At 56.1% G+C, this 23,187-nt stretch overlaps 6 protein-coding genes across 6 annotated transcripts; 2 read left to right on the top strand and 4 right to left on the bottom strand.

The window, feature by feature from the left end:
* Positions 1–110: 110 nt before the first annotated feature.
* On the bottom strand, positions 111–2,739 carry CkaCkLH20_03154 (choline kinase; the record flags this gene model as incomplete). Its single annotated transcript, XM_038885873.1, has 3 exons — positions 111–914; positions 964–2,369; positions 2,643–2,739. 3 exons carry the CDS (start codon positions 2,737–2,739, stop codon positions 111–113), a joined length of 2,307 nt encoding a protein of 768 aa, XP_038749072.1.
* Positions 2,740–4,378: 1,639 nt separating this feature from the next.
* On the bottom strand, positions 4,379–5,834 carry CkaCkLH20_03153 (HAD-superfamily subfamily IIA hydrolase; the record flags this gene model as incomplete). The annotated part of the gene is made up of 3 exons (XM_038885872.1): positions 4,379–5,162; positions 5,214–5,507; positions 5,578–5,834. 3 exons carry the CDS (start codon positions 5,832–5,834, stop codon positions 4,379–4,381), a joined length of 1,335 nt encoding a protein of 444 aa, XP_038749071.1.
* Positions 5,835–6,648: 814 nt separating this feature from the next.
* On the bottom strand, positions 6,649–7,672 carry CkaCkLH20_03152 (SCO1/SenC; the record flags this gene model as incomplete). Its single annotated transcript, XM_038885871.1, has 3 exons — positions 6,649–7,086; positions 7,159–7,368; positions 7,448–7,672. 3 exons carry the CDS (start codon positions 7,670–7,672, stop codon positions 6,649–6,651), a joined length of 873 nt encoding a protein of 290 aa, XP_038749070.1.
* Positions 7,673–8,317: 645 nt separating this feature from the next.
* Positions 8,318–9,585, top strand: CkaCkLH20_03151 (PHD-finger domain-containing protein; the record flags this gene model as incomplete). The annotated part of the gene is made up of 2 exons (XM_038885870.1): positions 8,318–8,960; positions 9,017–9,585. 2 exons carry the CDS (start codon positions 8,318–8,320, stop codon positions 9,583–9,585), a joined length of 1,212 nt encoding a protein of 403 aa, XP_038749069.1.
* Positions 9,586–9,863: 278 nt separating this feature from the next.
* CkaCkLH20_03150 (BTB/POZ domain-containing protein) lies at positions 9,864–11,895 on the bottom strand (the record flags this gene model as incomplete). The annotated part of the gene is made up of 3 exons (XM_038885869.1): positions 9,864–11,503; positions 11,563–11,611; positions 11,674–11,895. 3 exons carry the CDS (start codon positions 11,893–11,895, stop codon positions 9,864–9,866), a joined length of 1,911 nt encoding a protein of 636 aa, XP_038749068.1.
* Positions 11,896–12,483: 588 nt separating this feature from the next.
* CkaCkLH20_03149 (uncharacterized protein) lies at positions 12,484–14,775 on the top strand (the record flags this gene model as incomplete). Its single annotated transcript, XM_038885868.1, has 3 exons — positions 12,484–12,526; positions 12,611–13,072; positions 13,124–14,775. The coding sequence occupies 3 exons, from the start codon at positions 12,484–12,486 to the stop codon at positions 14,773–14,775; spliced, it is 2,157 nt and encodes a 718-aa protein (XP_038749067.1).
* Positions 14,776–23,187: the final 8,412 nt, after the last annotated feature.

The raw sequence follows: 23,187 nt of genomic DNA, 5'->3' as shown, positions 1-23,187 counted from the left end.
CATACTACCGTAAACCAGCTTGTCATGTGAAGAGATTTGTGGAAGCCAATAGTCACAACGTCAACTTGGTCCTATGTATTAAATGATGTGAGCGATCTAGTGCTCCTTACTCAGAAATCCACAATCTTGAGCCGGGCCTGCACGTCTTCCGGGAAGTCCTCCTTTTTAACAATACCCATGAGCACACAATCTCCAAGAAAGAAGAATGCGCGCTCTTGTGCGTAGCTGAGGTAGTCGTATTCGTCGCCACCTTCCGCCTCAGCCTCGGCTGCAGCCTTCACCTCCGCCTTTGCAGCTTCGTCTCCGGCAGCCGCAGCCGCCTCGTTCTGTGCCTGCTTTTCCTGTGCCTCTTTCTCCTCGGGCGACTCAAACCCACTGACCTTGGCCTGGATGATGCCCCATGCGACCCACATGGCGCTGTTGATACCGCGCCAGAGGCGTGTCTCTTCGTAAAGCTCCTTGACTTCTGCTTCAATCGCCTCATCCGCCCGACGCTCCTCGTCCTTCCAGTGCCCCGGTGGCACGCGGGCGTCGAGCATAAACTCGATGATGGAGCTAGAGGAGCTGGTAGGCAGTAGGGCAGGTGTCGAACTGCCTGCGGCATCGGCCGGAGCAAGACGAGGGGTAGAAGCGCCGCCGTGGGGGTACTGGGGGCGGTGCTCGACGTAGGCCTTGAGGAAGCGGGCCTGTTCCTGTCTGGTCGGGTAGCAGGCCGTGTTGCAGAGATAGGGAGCCTTTTCGAAGTGGTAGTCGTAAGCCCACTCAGTGAAGTGGTTCGCGAACTCGAGACCTGGGACGTTGGCTGCCGCGTACTCAAAGTCAATGACAACGAGCTGCTTGTGTTCGTTTGCTGGTTGGAGGAGGGGAGATTTCTCGTCGTCTGGGCGCATGCGCAAAATATTTCCGTATTGAGTCTGCCTTCGTTAGCAAGCTGAAAGCTGGATTTGAGAAGAGAACTCCTACATCATTGTGGGCGAAGACAAGACGTTCGCGGATTCCGCTATTGCCATTGTAGGCCTTGACCACCAGTTCGCGGTACTTGTCGTATAGAGCCTTGAACTGCTTCCACTCAACTCCGCATACGTAGCCCTCGCCACTGAACTCGCTGGATCCGCGGCGTACGCCTTCGTCGAGAGCATGGATCTTCTTGTCGACATTACCGAGCCAAGAATCCCAGTTCTTGAAAACCGCAGCGCCCTCGTCCCTCTCCTTTTGCAAAACATCAATTCCGTCGTGAAGCTCCCTCATACGCTTCGCAATCTGCTTTGACGTTTCCGGGTCCCGCAGATCCTTGGGTGTCAGAGTGATGGAGTTGAAATACTCCTCAAAACGGCCGTTGGTGAAGCAACCGAGAAGTCTAGGACCAATCTTCTTTCGGGCCAGTCTTCGAAGCACGCTGAGCTCGTTCTCGCGGTCGATTAGGTGTTCCAGACCGTAGATACGGAGGAGAAGCTTTGGCGGATGCTTTTTACCAGAAGCAGAATCCTCGAGGTCTGTCGGAGGTGTGACCACGTACACGGCGTTGGTCAAGGCTCCGCTGAGGCGCTGGACGGACAGACGGTTACCGCAGTCCAGGGGGACTCTTCTCCAGCCCTTGATCTTGAGGGTGTGCGTTAGGCGGACGATTTCGTTTTTGAAGATGGCCCACGCTTTATCCTTGTCGTCTACCTTGCCACCCAAAGACAAGTCGTCAGTGCTTTTGCCGGCGTTATAGCTGAGGGTCTTGGAGTTGTCGAGAACAGCATCGCATGTGGGCACGACCACGTCGTCACCAATGTAGTCAGTGTCGGAGCTTGCCGTTCTATGGAACATGTTACGTGAGAGCGACTTCTTAAGACGACCGGAGGTGCGTCTGCCGAGTCTGGGGCCCGACTGAGGAACGGAGCTGATGCCCAGAGAGGCCATGCTGTCATCGATGATCTTTTGGAGTCTGTCGAAGGATACGTCGCTGGAATCAGAGTCGATGGAATCAGATCTGGAACGAGGTGCGGCCTGGACGTCAGGCTGAGATTGGGTCTCGGTTTTGGTCTTGGACTGCGGGGAACGGCGACGAGGGGAAGTCTTGCTCTTGCGAGAAGCCTTTTTCTTCTTCTCGTGCTCCAACCAGTCGCTCAGCTGGGCCAGGAGCTTCTGGCTCTGGTACAGGTGCCTTTGACCATGGCGATGGTGGTGTTGCTGGGCAGCAGAATCCTCGGGCACTTGCGTAGGTTCCAAGATGGGCGAGGAGCGCGATGAGGACTCGGAGAAAGACGGCAAGCGGCCGGTCAGTCTCTTGGCCATGTTTGCGGCGTACTGTCTCTTGTGGTGAGCCTGATGCTCAGCACTGGCAGGCGGGGCTGTAGCAGCTTCTGGCTCGGCGATTTGGACGACTGCGAGAGCGTTAGCAGGTCTTGCCTCTTCAAGTCACAAGCCCAGCGATGATACCGGTCCATCAAGTTTTGTCGGTGGTGGCGGGGGTGAGGATGCAAACACGCGCGAAGCGTCACTGAGTGACCCGGGGCAAACATGGATGAGAGGCCACCGCGGTTGAGTGCCATCGATTAGGATCAGGCCCTTATGAGTGCAGCACAATACCACTTGATGCGAATGCCGGACCTGCAGACTTCAGGTTAAGGCGGGCGAGATTTACACGAAAAACTGACCTTTACCGGGACTCGTGACCGAGGACGACTCATCGTCGGTTTTCATGGCTGAGCGGAGAGGCAAGCCGTTGAGGTGAGGCGAGGAGGATGAGGACATTGCGGCGACGGGCACGCGACAGACGACACAGGGTTTATGAGGAGTGTCAGATATGTGTTACTCGGTCTAGTTGGTATGTCGGTAAGGGAGACACAAATTCTTGGCCGGTACGACGGCCAGATGCAGTCGTCGGTGAAGAATAGGGATAGTGGTCTCGTGAGCTGAAGATGAGAGGTGACAGATTGCGGTTGGCGCTCGGGGCAGATTGGAAGAGCAGGGACGATAGAGTGTCTTATCGGCTAGTCCAACGAGGGGCTCGTGGGGCAGGGAAACGGGATGGGACCCTGACGCTGTGACGGATAACGGGGCGCTGTTGGGGAAGTTTTGGACCAGGAATGGGTTCGATGGGTTCTTTGAGCGAAGAATAAGACGAATAGGGTGATAGCGATAGGTGCAAACTTGAAGGCGACTTCTGTGTCCCTGAAGTAGATGAGCCAAATGTTGCAGAGTCTGGATTGGGGTCTGAGTTTGAGAGGGCAGACAGGAGGAACTGGTCCGAGTCTGCAGATGTTCAGACGAAAAAGAAAAGTCAAGTCATATGGTACGAAAAGAATTCAAAATTTGTGAAAGGGAAACCTGTCGTGTGGTGCGAGGTTGCAGCAAGGAAGGAAGGCAAGGTCACATTTTCGTTTCCCGAAAACCCAGGAAAGCTTTCCCAGCAGCTGCACGGGCAGGGCAGTCACAGCCAGGCAGGTAAGCGGCATGCGCAGGGGAAGGCATTGGTTGGGGCCTAAGCCGCCGCTGGTTGGAAGACAATTCAGCTCCTTGAGTGTTCCCCCTCAATAGTCGGCGGGCCACTGACTGTTTGGTTGACCGAGCCGTGGGGAGCAGAAGCCGTAAGGTAGCCGGTCATGTGCATCGAGTGGGGCACAATTTTTCGCTTCCATCACAAGCAGAAAGGCGCCCTCATTTCACACTTCTTTCCAGGTTCCAGTGTCTTTTTGGCTTGGGGTCCCCTGAGAAACGGTCCCGCAGACGGGACAGCCAACCAGCGCTGAGCTTCCACCGTCTTCCAATTCTTCCTCAATATCAAGACCCCTGTCAGTAGAGCTGGCCATTGCCATATCAGAATCGTCGACTTTGGATCTTATCGCCGCATACCCAAGAGTCATTCACGATTTTTGGTTATACATGCCAAATCATGGCGTGCCGAGCTGTCACTCGTTTGACAGGTTTTACCCCAACACCCACTCACCGACAACAAGTACTGCGTAAGGTACACCAGAAATCAGCCCAACGCCACGCCACGCAACCCGGTTACCAACGCTTGTCAAGCCGTGACGTCAATTTGGACCCTGCCATCCAGTCGGGAGCTCCCGACCCTTGCTTCGACCTCTTGGTCTTGCATGTGACGTACCGCTACCACCACGCCATACAATATCGAGCACTTGCATCAAAGTCTGAACCAACCACCTTCACGAGTCCCATTGACGACCGCTTTTATCAATATGCGCAGACATCGGGCAAAAGCGCTAAGCACAATCTGATCAATCATCGTCGATATCATGATCACGCGCGCCTTCCTGTCGCAATCATTTGTGGCACAGCAAACCCTTGAAGACGACTCAGCCACCACTACACACGTTCAGTCCATCTCTTCGGTGTGGTAATATTGATACATCGTCTCGAATATACACATCTAGATGTTCACCGGCCGGCCTTCTCTCTTCAACGCCCACTCAACCGCCCCCTTGACATCATCAACAATCATCTTGGGCTTATGCGCAGGCTCGCCCCTCTCCTGGCTCCAAACGCCCGTCTTCACCAACACCGACGCCCACTCCGTCTCTTTACTGCTGAAATCATTGGCTCCACGGATGTCGCTCTCCGGGTTGTCTCCCACCATGTACACAGTCTTTAACGGCGCCGTCCCCTGTTGCCCGCTCTTTCCAAGAAGCGCCTGTCGATGCGAGTTGAGCACGCGCTCGGCATACTTGTACGTCGTCGCGAACGGCTTGCCAAATACCGTCCGCTGCAGCTCCGTCCCGCCCGACACCTGCGACCAGACACCGGCAACGGCAGCCTGGAAAGCTCCCTGGCCGAACCTCGGCTGATGGTACGTCGTCGACCAAAAGAGGTCAGCGTTGGAGAAGATGAGAGGCGGCTGGCCCTGCTGCTGCCAGCCGTTGTTCGGCAGGGACTTGTCGCCGTTCTTTGAAGAGTAGGTTCCCAGGAGACCATTACGCGAGAGCAGCAGGTCTACGATGATCTGGATGTCGAGCGCCCAGTCGCGGGGGTCGTTGAAGACGAACATGGCGTCGATCTTGAGAGCGTCCTCGTCGCGCATGTTGCCCGAGTGGATCGGCTTGGGCAGCGGCTCGTGGGTGTCGGCGTAAACCTGCTTCATGAGGCGCTCAAAGGGGAAAACGTCGGGATGCGCGGCGATAATGTCTGCGGGCGTGACCACATTCTTGAAGCCGTACCTGAACGAGACATCAGCACGTTATCAAACAGCCTGTGGTGATCTAACTCACAGTTTCGCAATCTCTCGACACTTCTTGGCATCGGCTCCGGTCAGGAAAATGGTCTTGTCACCGAGACCCTCGGGTCCTTGGACAAGCTCCTGGAACGGCGTGTGCGACTGGACGAAGTTGTCGACCGAGAGTTGCACACCGAGCTTGTTGCTGAGATCCTGCACGCGGGCAGCCTCGGTCTTACCTCCACCGTTTGTCAAGAGGATGAACGGGATGTTGTTATCGTTGAGAAATTGCAGAGACTCGGCAGCGCCGGGGATCGGCTTTGCTACGTGCAACAAGACACCGTCGATGCTGCAATCATTAGTCCGTGGTATCTCGACACTTATATGAGCAGACAAACTGCCCTCGGAGCTTGACTCACTCAAACGCGAAAGCAAACGACGGCGTCTCCCCAGCCTCAAAAACGCGCTTCTTGCTGCTGCTGAAGCACCTCCGCGATCCCGCACTCCCGAGTCCTGCCCACACAGCCGCCTGCGGAGATGTGCTTCCCAGCGCTGATGATCCCCTCTCATATCGCCCAAGTCCAGCAGACGCGGCACGGAACGGAGCTCGCGGCGCCGAGCTCGCGAAGGGCCTAGACAGCCGTCCAAGGCCGGGAACCCTAATCGCCTGCCTCATTCTCCTGTTTTTTTTTTTTTTCCCTCTCTTTGACCAAAGTTTCCTGTCCAATTTCAACGACGTGCGATACCCCGCATTGTTGGGATGAAAGGTTAAAGGAACGTTGTTGTCGGTGTAGCAAGGAAGAGCAAATCGTTGACGAGTCGAGCGAGGCGGGATCCAAGCATTGAGCTCCCCGCCGTGCGCCGCCAGCCCCTGCCGCAGGTCTGTGGCACCCCCTTGCCAAAACTCCACTCGCTAAATTTAGTGGCGAGACCGTTCGCTGCCACTGCAGCTGGAGGGCGGGGTGTGCTGCATCGAGAGCTTCGGGTTGCAACGTTCTTTCTCGCACTTGATACGCTTTTGCGAGGCTTGGCTGTGATGTTTGGGGATTAGGCTGAGAGTTATCATGATTCGTGCATGGTGATGATGATGCTGAAGTGAATGAGCGCTTCATAGTAAAAGTCGAAAACCCAGAGCTTATCCAAGTCAGGCGGTATCCAGATTTAAAGCTGCAGTTTGGAGCTTTCCTCTCTAATTCTCAACTCGAACGGCGGGATGCTGCATTCGCAGCAAGCGACCACAGAGTTTTTGATTAAGTTTGGGATCCAAGTCGACGAGTATGAATGCGCAACATCTCAACGCTGCGAAAGCGCAAGACTTTGGAACATTAGTTGCAACACTGGCGATTGTCCCGCAACTGACTGTGTACAATGATATTACCGTGATTGAGTGGTTTCGGAGCTGATTGCTCAACGTTCTATCCCCATAGACAGCTGTTGGTACATATTACACATATCAAGGGCCCGCGGTCTCGTCCCGATTTTTTCCGGCCTCATTCCTCGTTCTTCTTCCACTCGCCCGTCCAGTCCTTCATGTGGTCCAGGATGACCTTGGCCGCGGCCTGCGGCGAGTGCTGCCGGCCCAGCGCCTCGACGAAGTCGCCCTCGGGGTCCATCAGGTAAAAGTATATGCTGTGGTCGACCAGGTAGTCCTGCCCGGGCTTGACGTGCTGCGGGGTGCTGAAGTAGACGCGGTACAGCTTGCACATGGCCTTGATCTCGTCGTACGTGCCCGTGAGGCCGATGAACTTGGGGTGGAACTCGGCGAGGTACTCCTTGATCACCTCGGGGGTGTCGCGCTCCGGGTCGCAGGTGATGAAGAGCGGGAGGAGGGACCCCGGCCGCGCCTTCTCGACCAGGTCGTACATTTGCGCCATCTTGTCGAGCTCGTCCGGGCAGATGTCGGGGCAGTGGGAGAAGCCGAAGTAGACCTGGGACGCACGGTGGCGTGTCAGTGGATTCGTCTTCAATGAGAAGAGTAGATCTCGGGTTCGGGAGCGTACCAGTGCGTAGCGGCCCTTCATGTCCTCGTCGGTGAAGACGTTGCCGTCTTGGTCTTTCAGCCGGAACGGCCCGCCGACCTTGGGACGTCCGATGCCCTTGGTCGCCTCCGCGATGCGCTTGCGCTCCATGCGCTGCTTCTCGTGCTCAAAGTACCACGTCAGACCGGCGCCCGTTCCGACGAAGAGCAATCCTGCTTTCCACGAGAAGGGCTAGTCGCAAAAAAAAGAAAACCGTCAGCTGCGTCCTTTTTTTCTTCCGCGCAAATGCCTCCCGGGTCGCGTGTCTCACCCCTGATCTGTATCTGCTCTTTGCCTCCTCCACGGTCTTGTACGTCTTCGTCCTCCTCTGCCCCGGGTTCGGCCTCGATTCGAACACGGGTCTGGCGGCGGCGGCGGCGGCAGTCGGCCGGGTCTGCTTAGGAATCGCCGCTTGGGAGATGCATCGTCGGCATTGTTGGGAGGATGTTGTGAGGAGCGACTTCCAGAGCCTCGACGAGGCTGTTACGTGCGACATGGCTGGAGGTTCAATTGGGCGGTCCTCTGAGGATTGAGTCGTTTCCGGAATGCCGTCATTAGAAATTCGGCCATCGTAAGATCCAGAGCTCTCGGTGAGCTCGGACCAGACTCCAAAAATTGTCGTCCCGGAATAATACTTGATGCGCCTCAGCGAAGGCGATTTGCAGGTTCACCTCAGTACACCGAGGTCTGACCGAGGAAATATGGATCTGGGAGAAGCTTGGGGCTTCAGGCGCGTTTGGTCCATCTTCAACAACATCAAACGACCCCTGTAAATTTACGAGAGAAAGCAATCTATCTTGTATTGTTTATTTATTTATTTGAATTTAAAGCTGCTCTCCATCTTTTATTTATACGGACTTATCATTTTTGGCAAAGATCTGGGTTTGAAGCCATGGATTCGGAAGGAGATCAGACGGTCAATGACCGGCAAGATGAGGATCTTGAACTGGGAGATGCGCCAACTCAGAACCCATCCCTTAGTCAAGGCACACCTCACCCTGCACCTTCCCATACAGATCTGAAATTTGCTGCAATACCGTCGGTGAATAACGATAACCATGAGGTAGCAACTTCTTCAAACCCAACAACAGCAACAACAGTTCCCACCTCACCACCACCTGCCGACCCCAGCAACACCATCTTGGAGACCACAGAAAAGCCGGCCGAGTCTCACAAGATGGGCGGCTTCAAGAAGAAAGGAACTGCCACCAAGAAGGGCCCCAAGCGACCCAAGGGCGGCGGCGCCTCGAAGCCCACCAAATCCAAGAAGCCACCGTCCGCCAGCAACGAGGCCATGGACGACCCCCCGGCCGAGGGCTCCGACGAGGAGATCGAGTCGGACAACGGACCCTACTGCATCTGCCGGGGACCCGACGACCACAGGTTCATGATATCGTGTGACATGTGCGAGGACTGGTTCCACGGCGAGTGCATCAACATCTCAAAGGACGTCGGCGAGAACCTCATCGAGCGTTTCGTCTGCCCCAACTGCACCGACGGCGACAAGAACGTCAGCCTCTTCAAGAAGCTCTGCGGCCGCGGCGGCTGCAAGAGGCCCGCGCGCCTCTACGACGGCGAGCCCAAGAGCGCCTTCTGCTCCGACGAGCACAAGCAGGCCTGGTGGGAGGCCCAGATCATGAAACTGCCCAAGAAGTCCTCGAAGGACGCCGGCGGTCTCACTCGCGAGGATCTTGTTGGTCTTCTCAACAGCCCGCTCGCTTCTATCGACGCCGAGGGGAACTTCAAGGTCAACACTCGTCCTTTCGCTGCGCCTGCCGCTGGAGGTATGTACACCTGGCTTGGAAAGCTCTCAGCTTCACCTGACTAAATTCTTCCGCAGCTGAAAATTCAGAGGCTAGGGGTAAAGCTCTACCCCCGGGCATTCTCACCGACGAGGAGGAAGGCATCCTCAAGGAGTCGGCTGCCGATCGTAAGACGATGGGCGAAAAGACCGCGCTCTACAACAAGATGATCCAGCTGCTCGACATGGCCAGCGAACGCCGAAAGACCTTGATCGCGTCCAAGCAATTCGAGGATTCCACCTGCGGCTATGATTATCGCCTCGACCAGGTCGGCGTCATAGGCCCCTTCAACCACTGGGTGGCTTCGGACGAGGCGAAGGAGATCTTCAAGGCCGGGAGCCTCGACGTCGGCAGCCGCCTGACCGGCGAGGACAAGAATATCTGCGACAAGAAGCGGTGTAAGGTACATCAGGGCTGGTATTCCATGCACACTAGAGACGTCAAGTACGAGCAGAAGCTGCTGGCGGGAGACGCGAAGAAGCTGCTCGACAACGAGCAGTCCATCAAGACGGCGGCGGTGGAGCGCAAGCTGCGCAAGGAGGCGGAGCACAACACTGTTCAGCGCGTCAATCCTGATGGCACCCTAGGTCCAGCCGAGGTTTTGTGAGGACTTGTGGACGCGGGCGTGTGGTTTGTTTGCTTTGGGCGGTATCGGCGTTGATGGGGATGGTGCCTTACATGGGTCATGTTCTTGAAGCACAAATTAGCTGTGCTCGCCGGCCTGAAAGGACGGGCTGTGGTGTGCTGAGGCTCAGATATTCTAGAAATGGTGACTAGAGGTCACAATTATCTTTACCGGAACGGCCCCTTATGGGTCAGGTACTTAGTAATCATCCGAACAGAGGATGAGTTTTGATTCTACCCGTCTAGTTTCTAATGTGGCGTCTATGCATCCAGCTTCAAACGATCGAGCATCGTGTCAATCTTACCTAGCAGAATCTGGTAATTGATGGCATCTGAGACGAACTCGTCCTCGGCCATCTCACCACCCAGCGTTCTCACACCTTCACCATCGCCATTCTCAACAGGAATCTCGACGGGCTTCTCCTGCAGGACCACCCGCTCGCCCTTCTCATCCACCTGCTCGGCCTGTGCCGCAATGGTCTCCGCCACGGCCGCGTCAATCTCACCCTCCTCGTCCATCATGTCCTCGAGGTTCGCGTCCTCAAACCGCAGACGGAAGCGCTGGTCGAGGTAATGCCGGATGTCGTCGAGCAGCTCGATGGTGTCCGTCTCCTGACGGTCCTTGATCCTCGATGCGCTCTCGTTGATGAGCTCGGCGAACTCGGGCTCGTCGATGTAGTCCTCCAGCCGGTAGGCCAGGTACCGCGCCGCGAACTCCTCGAGGCGCTGCACGCGCAGGTCCCAGGCGGCGTGGATGACGTCGTAGATGTTGATCGGCTCCATCTCCTCCTGCCCCTCGCCCCCCTCGCCGCCGTGAGTGCGGTCGACGAGCACGTTGCTGTTGCCGCTGCCGAGCGTGCTGATGGCCTGCGCGGCCTTGGTCTTGAGCTTGTCGAGGAAGAGGATGTCGGCCGTGTAGAGCAGGTCCAGGGCGAGCTCGAGGGGGCAGTCGACCTTTTCGGTGTAGAGGAAGGTGAGGACGATCTCGAGCACCTCCGGGCTGCAGTCCAGCGTCACGACGTGGAGGTGCTCCGAGTCCTGGGCCTCCTTGAACTCGCTGGAGAACATGGTCTCGAAGTAGGGGCTGCGGATGAGGATCGCCTTGTGCACGGGGATGACGAGCGAGCGCCTGGGTTTCCTGTTCTCCGCCGTGCCGTTCATCCGCGGGCCCAGGGGGATGCCGATGTTGCTGGCGACGCTCTCGACTTCTTCCGCGTCTTTGGAGGCGCCTTCCGTCTCCGGCTCGTGGGCGCAGAGGAGGCAGTCCGCGAAGATGGAGTTGTCGTGCCGCCACTTGATCTCGCCGACCCGTTTCGTGTCGACGACCATCTTGTGACCCAAGACCTTTTCGCGGTAAAACTGCTCGACCTGGCGCTGGGCGCGCTGCACCTCATCCTGATACCGTTGCCGCGCGAGACGGCGGTCGTTCCCGGCGAGGATGGCCTCCCACAGCTGCTGGATCTCGAGGTAGTGGCTGAGCTTGTCGACACCCTTGAGAACCTCCTCCTCCGTCACGGTGCTCCGGGCGTTGACCAGGTCCCTCGGCACCTCGCCCAGGTACAGGTAGCGCAGGGCGACCTGGAAGGAGTCCACCGGGATGTTCTTGGGGAGCTCGTAGCTCGTCCTCTCGGGCGCCTCGGTGAGCTTTTTACGGAAGTACGGCGTGCGCGCCGCGAGGAGGAACTTGTGCAGCTCAAAAGACTGCGACGAGGCGATCAGGCTGATGTCCGCCGTCTTGGGGACCGATTTCGTGAGCAGGCTGGTGATGTGGCCGGCCCACGGCTGGAGCGGGTCCGTGGATTTTGAGTAGTCGTATTCCAGCAGCAGGTTTCGTATCCTGTCGTTGAGCGCGTTGTAGATGCACCGCTCCCCTTGGAAGGTATTCCTCTCGGCCAGGGCACCTGTCTTTTACTTCAGCCACGACGACGTCTATTTTACCGAACTAGCGGAACAGCCCTACCGGATTCCAGAAGGAGTTGGACAAGCTCCAGATGGCCACACAGACTGGCCTTGACAGCTATCGTCAGTGACATCCGAGCGTCTACGTTCCGGGGTTGTGCGGGAGGCTTACAATGATCAAGGGCGTGTAGTCAAAGCGGTCCTTGCCATTGATGTTCACCCCGGCCGAGATCAGCTCTTGACATGTTTTCAGGTCACCCCGTCTACAGGCTAGCAGGAAGGCCTCGAACTCGGTGGACTGGTCGAGGGGGTTCTCCTCTCTCAGGACGCCGCTCTTGATCAATTCATTTTCGTTCTTAAGCTGCGTTTCGAGTTCATGTTTCCGGAGCACCATGATGATGTTTTAAAGTTGAAGACAAAGCTTCTCTACAGGCGGATTGAAACGAAATAAAAAGACCAAACAAAGATTGAGAAAAAGAACTCAGATCTGTATGAAATTGCTTTAGAATCTGGATGACAAGGAATATGTCTCCATGATGGATCTCTGAGATGTCCGATAACTCCATCCAAGGTCGCCTCCGCACGGGCCATAGATTCCCTTACGTGATGACACCCCAACTGGAAGCTGCTGCCACCGGCATCACCACCCCCACCACCCACTGTAACTTGGTGGATCCACCAGCCCGAGGACCCCTCGGACCTTATCGATAGGCAGCTCGATTATCCGCCTTCCGACACTAGCGCGGTTGCCATGGCACCGGCCCCAATTGTTTACCGAGCCCAGAACTTCCAACTGTTAGTGGACATGCACCCAAGTTCACCAGCTCTCGATTTCAGCAGTGCAGCTTTCCCGGTCAACACCACCACCAGTTCTCTTACTAACCCAGCAGGTTTTGCGACTTCGCCTTCAAACTGCCTCTCATCTTCTATGGATACAAGGAAAGGTTTCTTTTGATCAAGTTTATTGCGCGTTGTGTCCAAGATGTCTTTAGAGGCGGATAAGTACGAGGTGCTGGAGAAAATCGGTATGTGCACATTTGTTCACGACCCCTTCACCACCACTCCCAAGAGCTCACCCACCGTTGACTGACAATCCCCCCCCCCCCCAGGCCATGGCTCTTTTGGAGTCATCCGAAAGGTCCGCAGGAAGCAAGATGGCCTCGTCATGTGCCGGAAAGAGATCAGCTACCTGAAGATGTCGCAAAAGGAGCGCGAGCAGCTCCACGCCGAATTCCAGATCCTCTCGACCCTCCGCCACCAAAACATCGTCGGCTACTACCATCGCGAGCACCTCAAATCGACCCAAGACCTCCACCTCTACATGGAGTACTGCGGCAATGGCGACCTCGGTCGCGTCATCAGGGATTTGGCCGTCAAGGGACAGCGCGCGCAAGAGTCATTCGTCTGGAGCATCTTTTCGCAGCTGGTTACTGCGCTCTACAGGTGCCACTATGGCATCGACCCTCCCGAGGTCGGCAGCAATGTTCTGGGCCTCTTCAGCACGGCGCTGAAGCCCAAGACGCCACCCGGCACCATGACGATTCTGCATCGCGACTTGAAGCCCGAGAATGGTATGTGTTGTCAGGCCACCCGGTGGATTGACATTGACTAATCATGGGCAGTCTTCCTCGGAGAGGACAACTCGGTCAAGCTGGGCGACTTTGGCCTGTCCAAGATGATCCAGTCCCACGACTTCGCCTCCACCTACGTCGGCACGCCCTTCTACATGTCGCCCGAGATTTGCGCCGCCGAGAAGTACACCCTCAAGTCCGACATCTGGTCGCTGGGATGTATCATCTACGAGCTTTGTGCGAGAGAGCCCCCGTTCAACGCCAAGTCGCACTTCCAGTTAGTGCAGAAGATCAAGGAGGGCAAGGTGTCGCCTCTGCCCAGCTGCTATTCGAGCGAGCTCATGGGCTGCATCAAGGACTGCCTGAGAGTCAACCCCGACCACCGCCCCGACACCGCACAGCTTCTCAACCTCCCCGTCGTCCGTTTGATGAGAAAGGAGAGAGAAGTCGTCGAGCTCAACAAGGCGATCAAGACCAAGGAGGACTCGTTCGCCCGCCGCGAGAAGGAGATGGAGGAAAAGATTGCTGCTTTTGAGGCGGACAAGGCCTCCGTCAAGCAAGAAGTCGACGCGTCCCTGCGCAGAGAATGGGAGGTCAAGGCGCGTCTGGAGATTGACCGACAGATTAACCAAGAGATCGAGGCTCTGCGCAAGAGATTCGAAAGCGAGGTGCAGGCTCGCGTCGAGGCAGAACTGCAGAAGAAGGCCGCGGAGACGGCACAGGCCCAGGACCTCGAGAGCTCGCAAACAAAGTCCGACTACCCGAGATCGTCTGTCGGCAATGCCAGCGGCGACGAGGAGTTTTCTTCCTCGACAGACATTACCGACATCTCGACGGAGAGCCCTGTGGCGAGCAACGAGTTGAAGAAGGTTACTCGCACCCCCTTCGGTCGCGCGCAGACCATGTTCGTTGGTGGGATGGGAACCCCCATGGACATCGAGATGGGATCCCCCTCTCCGATGGCCATCGCCTCTCTGTCGCTTTCCCCCCGACGAACTGCGGCCACCAAGGTGCCGAACGCTAACACCGGCAACCTCTTCTCATCGAACGCTACGTCTGGCGACCCCATGTGGGATCTGCCTCGCGATATCCTTAACATCGATTCCGATGACGAGGACATTGTTCCCTCCCCGACCCGCAACATCAAGTCGCGACAGAACCCCTTCACCTCCAAGAACCGCCCGGTTCTTACTTCTCAGAAGTCTGTTCCCATCACCCGCGTCAAGCCCCAGACTTCTTCGAGCGCCTTGAACCAGAACAAGACGCTGCCCGCGCTGCCGAACATGGCCTCGAACCCCGACCTCGGCCGTGGTCTGCGCGAGCGCTGCCCGTCTCCCAACCGCCGTCTGAGTAAGATTCCGTCGGCGGCGAACCTGTCGTCGGTGGCCAACGGCAGCGAGTCCCCCAGTGGCCTTTCCCGCAAGAACTCGACCAAGAAGGATCAGGAGCCCCTTGGCAAGGTTGCGGCGAAGAACAACATCAAGGGCAGGACGCTGGTCGAGCTCCAGCAGGCGCGCGCCGGCGGCCGCCCCCTCTCTGCTGTCCTGTCCGGCGGCGAGAACATCAGCCCTAAGAGGGCCTTCAAGGATCGCATCGCGGACCGTCGATCCAGCGGCGGCGAGCCGGCCGCGGTGTGGGATCCCGAGCGGGACGAGATGCCCAGTCCGTTCCTGGTGCGACGCAAGCCCATGGCCAGAGTCTAACACGATTTCTTTTCTATCGGCATAACATGAGCGTTAGGTGGCGGAGATACCATTAGCATTCACACGGGTCATTCATTTTGTTCGTTCTTGTCATTAACCCCCATCTCCTTTGTTTCTGACGGCACCGAAAAACAAAAAGTCTGGAGGAGTATTGCTCCGATAGGGAGATAATCGTGGGTGTCCATACACATTTGTCGTTGGGTCCCGGTGATGATTAGACGGGACTCATGACATACACACTTATGAAGATGATTTTTTTCGGGGGGTGTTGGAAAGGGACGGGATGGTGTTGCCGCAACTCGCGGCTTGGGTGTCATTTATATTGCAGACGTTGTTTTACGGCGTTGGGTAGATTCTTGTTGGTTTTTGATTGTACCGAGTTGCATAAAGGATTGCAGGTTGTAGTTTTATTACGGACGAACAGATATCCTACTTCGAGTTGAACTCTTCTCCTCCGTGTCTCCCTTCCACGTGTGTATCCGTAGTGCGGTGGTGGTGACACCTCTTGCTGCGATCTCCTGCATGCGTGATCTCCGAAGTATTGGACGCGGCATGCGGGCCTCGATATTGCGTACGTCAATAGTCGCCATCAGCAGCGCAAAAAGCTAAGACACAGCCATCTCCCCGCGATTTTTCATCAAAATAACCTCGACAACGGGGCCGCGTGTTGTTGTTGCTTCCGCCGCGTGGCATCCAATCGCGTTGACGAAGTAATTATTAGCAAAAACGCCTCCTCCTCCAACCGCGCCACATGATTTATCTTTAGTTCCAAGACAATCCGGGGTTTGGGCTTGTTTCTAGACGGGGACATTATTGCAAGAAAGGAAGAAAAAAAACGAATGAAAAAACGGCCGCAGAACGAAACTCGTAACATTCCAGATGGGATGGCGTTTTCGGAGAAGAAGACATCAATCACATCACACATCACACACACATATCTCTCAACATATCAAGTAGAGGAGGGACTCACTCAGCGCCATGTTGTCTCCTTGACTCGTAAATGACGCCAATCAGAAGACGTCTCTCTCCAGCTCCTCCGAGACAAAGCAAACGGCGAGAAGGAAAGACTTTCGTGTGTTGATTGATGTGCGGAGGTGACGCCCCCCCTTTTTAGGAGCGGGCGTCATGTTTGCTTTTTTCTGTGGAAGGCGGTTCGTTGGATGTTGCTAAGCTGTTCGTAAGCAGACCTCAAAGTGAACCCTTGCCGATATAGCTCTGAGTTTATTACGACTCTACGTGGATCAGAAATGGTGCCCTGAGAGGCTGAGTATGCCTATCATGATCTCATCACTTTCTGTGTGTGGTGATAGGAGGACTGCCGGGTCGGTACGCGGGTTCTGCATGTCTCGGAAACAACCTGGCCTGGCACAAACCGCACATATGTGAGAGTTATCTTGTAAGAACACTAGAGCTTTATTTTAGCTTTACTTGTTAGGTGTGGCTTTGCGCTAGAAGAAGAAGTAGAAGACGAGAGGTTTATTTCGTAGGGATGGAGATATGTGAGGGTGAATACTAAGGTAGGCGAAGGTGATCATCGCTGCGGCGGCGGCGGCGGGTGCACCGTGGCGTTGAGACAGACCGACGACGTGCATCAACTCGCCTGCAGTAGCCTCGATGGAATCGTTTTCTGGACGGGATTCGGGATTTCGACGACTTCTGACAAGACTCTTGACGACCGCTCAGACGGATCTTCGCCGGGCCTCCGGTGATTGACTTGACAGCTGCTGGGTCCCCCGGTGCTGATGTATTGGCGAAGCATTCCTCCGATGCATGTTTGCTTTGTTCACCTTGGGGTGTAAGTATTTCTGGTTCTTCTTCTACTTGCCAATTTCCCGCCTCTGCGGGCGCAGGACATCGGGATATTTTCTTGATAATATCAATGGATTTTCGTGCATCGTCATCTCGCACGAATGACACAGCATCGGGAGTTCAGCTGAACCTGGGGTCAATGACCGAGTATGGTTCGTTCATCAGCTCATCGTGTTGGGCGCCTATGCGATTTTGGGGTTGGTGTTCTTTGGATATGTTTGCTTTTTTCTTACTGCTTCTTCTCCTGTCCTTTTCCCCTTGGCTGTCGCCGCACCCCCTCCCCTCAGTCGCTCATTCATTCACTCACTCCCCGAGCCGCCCACGGAACACTACCGCTCGCATACGGGGAAAGGGTGACTGCAGTCTGCACGGGGGATCACAAGAAGCACTGAGCGCGGCGAGGTGTGTTGATGCCCATTCCTGCTCCCGGGAGGCCGGCCGTGCTCGGGAATTGAAGCGTACGGGCTTTTCAAAAAAGCCCCGGAAGAAGAAAGTTGTTTCTCGCTCCGTGCCCGGTCTGCGATAAGAGGAGGACTGGACTCCTGAAGACGGCACGGCGGGCTGGATGCCTTCTTCCTCGTCGTCGTCGAGCTGGGTTTCGAGACATTTGGGAGGAAGCTAACGAGGTGGTTGTCCAAGTCGGACTAGTGCTGGGGTTTCTCAGGAATAGGGTCAGACAAGGGGGGAGGGGGAGGCGGGTGTTGTCAGAGAGCTATTGACGTTGTGTGGTTTTATGATTTCCACTAAATATCACAGGGCTGTTGTGTGGCCGGGGAAACCGGGGGAGGTGAAATGTGTGGTTGAGCAAGATTTATCACATCGTGATCGTGGGCGAGATCTAGATTGTACCTCTCGTTTCCTCGGAAGTCTGGAGATTAGGTTCCGGGGTGTGTGGAGGAGGAGCAGGAGGACGACGAATAGTGAGAATGAGAGTGAGAGTCGGGGACGGGGACTGAGAGACGGGCTTTGAAGTGTGTAGTCATGTCTCACCCGCAACGAGGTTGTCTCACGAAAAAAGGTTGATGAGCAAGGGGAACCGTCACATTCCTCCCGTCAGTGCCGTTGGCAGTTGAACGCGTGGGTTTTCTGCGAGGCTGGCGTCACTGTCACTGTCACTGGACCAACCCGTCGTTGACACGAGGGGGAACATTATGTGGGCGGCTAAGCCGCTGCTAGTCAGCCAGACCTGACTTTGAAGCATGTCGTCGATGTAAGGGTTCAAGCGAGAAAGGCGGGCGTGGAGAAGAGCCAGAGACAACCCGGACGCGATGTCTCAAGCCTCAAGAAGGCGCTACGAAAGCTTCTAGTCCGACTTGGAACCCGCGACCACAACGGCATGTTAGAAACGACTTCGCCTCCTCAAACCTTTCTCTCTCTCTGTCTGTTGAGGAAGCCTTCCCATCCTTTGACAACACCCGACGCAACGAACACCGACCGATACGATATGATTGACATCTTCGAGACACAATCCTGCGGAATTTCGATATGCATGTCGTACTTGGCCATATTCCGGGGAATGAAAATGCGTGTCCCCCTGGTCATCGTTCAAAGCCCGTGGAAGCAGCAAGAACACACCCCCGTCCTCGCAGGGCCCTTCTCTAGTCGAGACATCTTTCTTCCCATTGTTGGTCGTTTCTTTTTCCCCGGATGGCCCTACCGAGAACAGAAGTGACGTCCGACGTTGCGGGATCGTCCAAACGTTCGTCTCTCGGGTTTTGGCGGGCTGCAGGTGTGCTTGCAAGGCCCCTTGTCCTGCAGAGCAGCGAGCGAGCGAGCGCGTCAAGGCAAGGCAAGGCAAGGCGAGGCATCAAGCTGGCAGCTAGCGGAAACAGAAACAATTTACTTGTTCGATTATGCGGTATTACGGTATTTATCGCAGTCCCCCCTCCCGCGCGTTCTCGTTGCTTTTCTTGAAGGGTATCATGCCGGTTTTTAGCTGAGAAGCTGATGAGTAGCAGTGAGGTCCCCGGCCTTGTGCCTCGATTCGTATGCTTACGAAGACATTACTTGACTGACCGGTTGGTTTGACTGAGACCCCTCCCCTTTCCCGTATCCCCAATATTCTCACACCGAGTTTGGACAGAGAAAGATGCCGTTTCCAGCCCAGCCAAAGGGAGACGTTCCGAACAAAGAGGACGGACGGACGGCCGGCCGGCCGTGATGCATCGCGCAGGGGTTGGAGGGGGAAAAGGCGGCGGCGCGGCGCAGGTAGCCGCCTCCCTCGAGCTCGGAGCGCCGTGTGACCCCCCTCTTGCCCGGGTCGATCCCATTCGAATGTTTGGCTGGTTCACTGCGAGCGTGGGTGAGGCTGAGATGTCACTGGACGGCTAGCGGCTGGTGGTGGTGGTGGTGGTGGTCGAGGAGGAGGAGGAGGACGAGCTTGAGGCAAGAGGAGGATCACCGCCAGCCGCTGCGGGACGTGCATTGGACATGCCTCGAGGCACGGCGCTGCTACGCCGCAGCACGGGGAGCAGGTTAATCTCGGGGCGCCTTGCGTTTCCCGGTACGGCTGCGTCTTGCTCTCAGGTGTGAGAGAGGCGGCGTACGGTACGGCTCAGAGCCATGCCATGCCATCACAAGCGAGCGGCCGTTGGGCTGAAGTCTGGACCTCCCCCGGATTAGGAACGTTCGAACCGTTGATGAGAACGGATGTCCGTCCAAGACTCCAAATGTCTATCGCTTCGGTGTGTTGCCGTCTGTGGCTGCTGACTATTGGGACGTCTGAGAATGCCTCCCACACACACGCACACACACACCACGCCTTGCATTCGTTCTCTTCCACTAGTCAAGAAGAAGGGCACTCTTCCGCCCGCCCAGCCCTGCGAACGTCTCTTTTGCCATGGCCCCCTAAATGCTTCTAGACTCAGAGGTGGAAGCCCGAGAACGGATTGTGGCGTCTGCGGGCACGGGATTTGGAGCTACTTGATGTCGGTCGAGACGTCGTTGTGTTGGAAGGGCAAGTCGAGGTTTGTCGATCTGCCTCTTTTGATTCCAAACAAGTCCCTTGGCAACCGGCAACAGAAGGGTTCGGTTTCTTCTGGTACGCCTATCCGTACACCTCGTCCCCATTGAAAAGGGACTGCGCAGGCTCAAGAAGAAACTCGCGGGCAGGCGGGAAAAGTGGACGAGCAACTTGCCAATTCCTGCGTATACCGCGGCCGGCAGTGAGACTCGTTGCTGGAACGGGTTAATGGGCCGACAGACCCCCCTCCCTCTGGGCGACGCAGATTTGCGAGATCGCAATGTGGGCTGTCACATTTTCGTTACTCGTTGGCCCTACTGGTTTCCAACAAATGTGACAGCAGTAATAGTTACCCGCTGGCCAAAGGAGAACTCCGTCCGCCTCTCGCGTGTTAGGTGTGCCGTGTGGTGTACATAGTATGCGTGCGCGCGCGCGGTGGTGGTGGTGGATTCACTTCACCGCTGCATATCGTGGGCTTCGATCTTCAAAGTACCCATACACGCCCCTCCTCTTTGGGGCCTTGCTCATCCGTCATCGTGTCTCGTCCTGAGTGAAAGGCCTCCTGGGCTGGGAAGTCTTGTCCTGAAGCGGACCGAAGGGTTCTCTCAGTGTTTAAGCCATGCTGCTGTGACAGATGAAGGGCAACTCGAGATGCGTAATGCGATCTCAGTGTGAGGAGGAAGCAAAGGCTGGGGGCCTCGGTTGTCGTTGACGTGCTGGCATCTGCCACACGCCCCCCCTTGGCCATGCGTTGTTGATCATCCAGTGATCTCTGGTACGGCATGTACGGCGCGCATATGCGGTTGACCATACGGATACTTGGTCCTGTGAGGATTCAGGGATCTCCAGCGAGATGGGGGCCAAAATAGTGTAGTTTAAAGGGGGGTCCTGCGGACCGAACGTTCTAATGGCTCCTCTCGACGGCGAAATCGTGCCATATTGCCTGCGCCAAGGGCCGCTGACCGGCCAGAGGAGGATCATGAGCGTTGGAGAGCGTCTGGGTAGCTTAGTGGATGCTTATGAATTCGAGATATCGTGACTCCGTGAGGCCTGGCGCGCATCCCGCCCGCTACTGAGGTAGGTACAGCTGTTACGCATGAGACTCGAGAGACCGCGCTTGCCTCCTGCGCAATAACGAAAAGGTCCGTAATCCATCCGGGAGAGGTACGTTACATGCGAGACCGGCCGAGATCTCGCGAGAGGAGACGCGGACGGGAAGTTGATGTCAGCGGATCGCAGGTGGCCCTGCCTAGACCGCCTGGGCCCAGCCCGAAGAGACTTCTTCCTTCATCTATCTGCTGGAATGAAGTTGGATGAAAGGGCTCCAAGGATGCTGATCGTCACTTGGTTTTCTCTTGCTTGGAAATAGCGACTTTCTGAAAACATCCGGGATTCTCCCCTTTTCAACATGGGGAGTGGACTCGGTATGACAGCATGTGTGGACGGGCAGAACTCCAGACTGCTGGATCCTACTCCCCATTTCTCTTCCCCCCTTGTTCGACCGTGACACGACGAGCCCAGCAGCGTTCTTCCTTCTCTTCGGAAGGTTTTTCTGGTCACCGCGATGTATCGATACAGAAAGAGTCCCACCCGCTGAACATGCTCATCTCCCCCCCTCTCCCCTCTCGCAGAGTCTCTTTCGGGGTTATTCCTTCGGGGGAATCGGGATAGACGCTGCGATTTGCAAGATCCCTGAAAATGATCCTCTGAATCGCGGCCTTCCTAGTCCCCCCTGGGCCCACGATTTGCGATGCGTATGCGAGCACAGCCTCGCTGGAATGGTGTGCCGGGAAGACAGATGATTTGGAGAGAGAGAGAGAAAGAGGGAGGGAATTAGGACTACGGATAAACGTGTACGAGAGCCAGTCATTGGACGCAGATTCGAGGCCAAGCTCGACTCGGAGCCCTCCCGCTCCGTTTCATGAAGAAGAAAACGAAGAAGACAACGTACTCTGCCTGCCGTCGTGTCGTTCTCCTCTTCCTTGGTTCGGTGCGTGATCGCGGCTGTAACGGGCTACTGCCGCGTCTCTCTACTCTTCACTAGCGTACGAATACGTATCGGTCGACGCAACTCTGCAGCCCACGCAAACGGTCGCGGAGAACGTGTCTCTGCTGGGATCACCCCTATCCCGTAAATCCCAGCGGCGAGGAAACTGTGGGCTGCTTCTTGTTGATGTGTGTTATCCACCGGGGACTAGTTCCTCGTGAGGAGTCCAGTCCACCAAGGGGGAGACGTTGAGAGTTCGTAATGGAAGGTTTCTCTCGCTCTTTTGGAATTCTGTCTTTGGTTTTTTTTTTCTGCTCGTGCTTATTTTCCATTTCGTCGAACTTTCTCATAGGACTCCAATTTTATTCCAATATCCCGCCCAACTTTCTTTCCCTGTTCCTGGTCACGGATAACCAACTGGCAAGGAAGTAGGGCCCCAGAGACTCGGTACGCGCGGAGCCTCGTCCGCAAGTCGAACGACGTCAAGGTAATTATCAAGGACGGTGATCGGTGGGACACCCACCCCCCCCCCCCCCTTCCTCGAGAAACCCATTCCCGTGTAACGTCAGGCACACTTTCCATCGAACAAATGAGGCCAGGGGGATTTCTGTTTTTGAGGGGAAAAAAAGGCAAGGACGCGCGGGTAAGGGATCCGTGACCACGATGCATTTGTCGATTTGGGGATAGTCGTCCTGCATGAGCTTCTGCTTCTGTCTCGAAGAGATGCCGTGCTTCTACGAATATTGCCCACTCGGAGCCGGTTTTCCATCAGCGGCAGCGTTGGCAGTATCCGGAACTCGCCCGACAACTTAGTACGTTCTAGTGTCACGATAAGTGACCAGCCACTCTCCAGTATTCGATAGACAGTGATATTCCTTTTGATATACGGCCGGTCCTGAGAGGCTGCAGGTCTCCGTATTAGAGAGTTCACCTCGGACAATGGCGACCCTGCCAACAGCCCGTGGCATGTTACACTCGCAATCACAGATGCAGCCTTCTTCCCCCCATGGGCGGCGGGCCGCGCTGACATGGAGTTGCAATATCGAAAAAGAAGAAGCATCGGGCGTCCGTTCGCCGGCCAGGACGCCCATTCCTGTCCGTTCCTCTATATAAATTGCGTCTGTATTGTGGCATGTTGTTGCTGTGTGTCAAAGAGCTGTCAAGAAAAAGCAACAACCGGAACGCCGGGGACATCGTCTTAGCACAGGCTGATAATGGTGAATTTCCTTGCCCGCAAGCAAGGAGCAGGGGACCGGGGTGCTTTTCCGTCCGCGGCAAGGACAGGACAGGGCGAAGTGAAGTGAACGCCGCTCATTTCGCAGTTGTGTTCTGCCTCCGTTCCTGTTCGACAGGGCTGGACACATCCTTCACAGTGAGGAATCCCCAAACGGTTGCTGACCGTTGTCTAGCCCCCTCGTTGGGGGAAAGGCAGACAGGGAACATCCTTTGCTCGAGCCATGTGGCTTTGCGAGTCATCAACGTTCCAGCTGCGAACTCTCTAAATTGTCGTATTGAGAGAGGCCCTGGTCTCCTTTCCCCGCAGGCGAACGACTCGTTGGAGATGAGGAAGGCCTCTTTTGCTATGCGGATGTGCGTTGCCGGTGGATACGATTTTTGCTGGAGAGGAACGGAGCAGGGACTTTGGTTTCGTACT

This window comes from Colletotrichum karsti (assembly GCF_011947395.1).
Source record: "Colletotrichum karsti strain CkLH20 chromosome Unknown Scaffold7, whole genome shotgun sequence".
NCBI lineage: Eukaryota > Fungi > Ascomycota > Sordariomycetes > Glomerellales > Glomerellaceae > Colletotrichum > Colletotrichum karsti.
The sequence above is the reverse complement of the archived record's forward strand: the minus strand, read 5'-3'. Positions and strand labels throughout refer to the sequence as shown.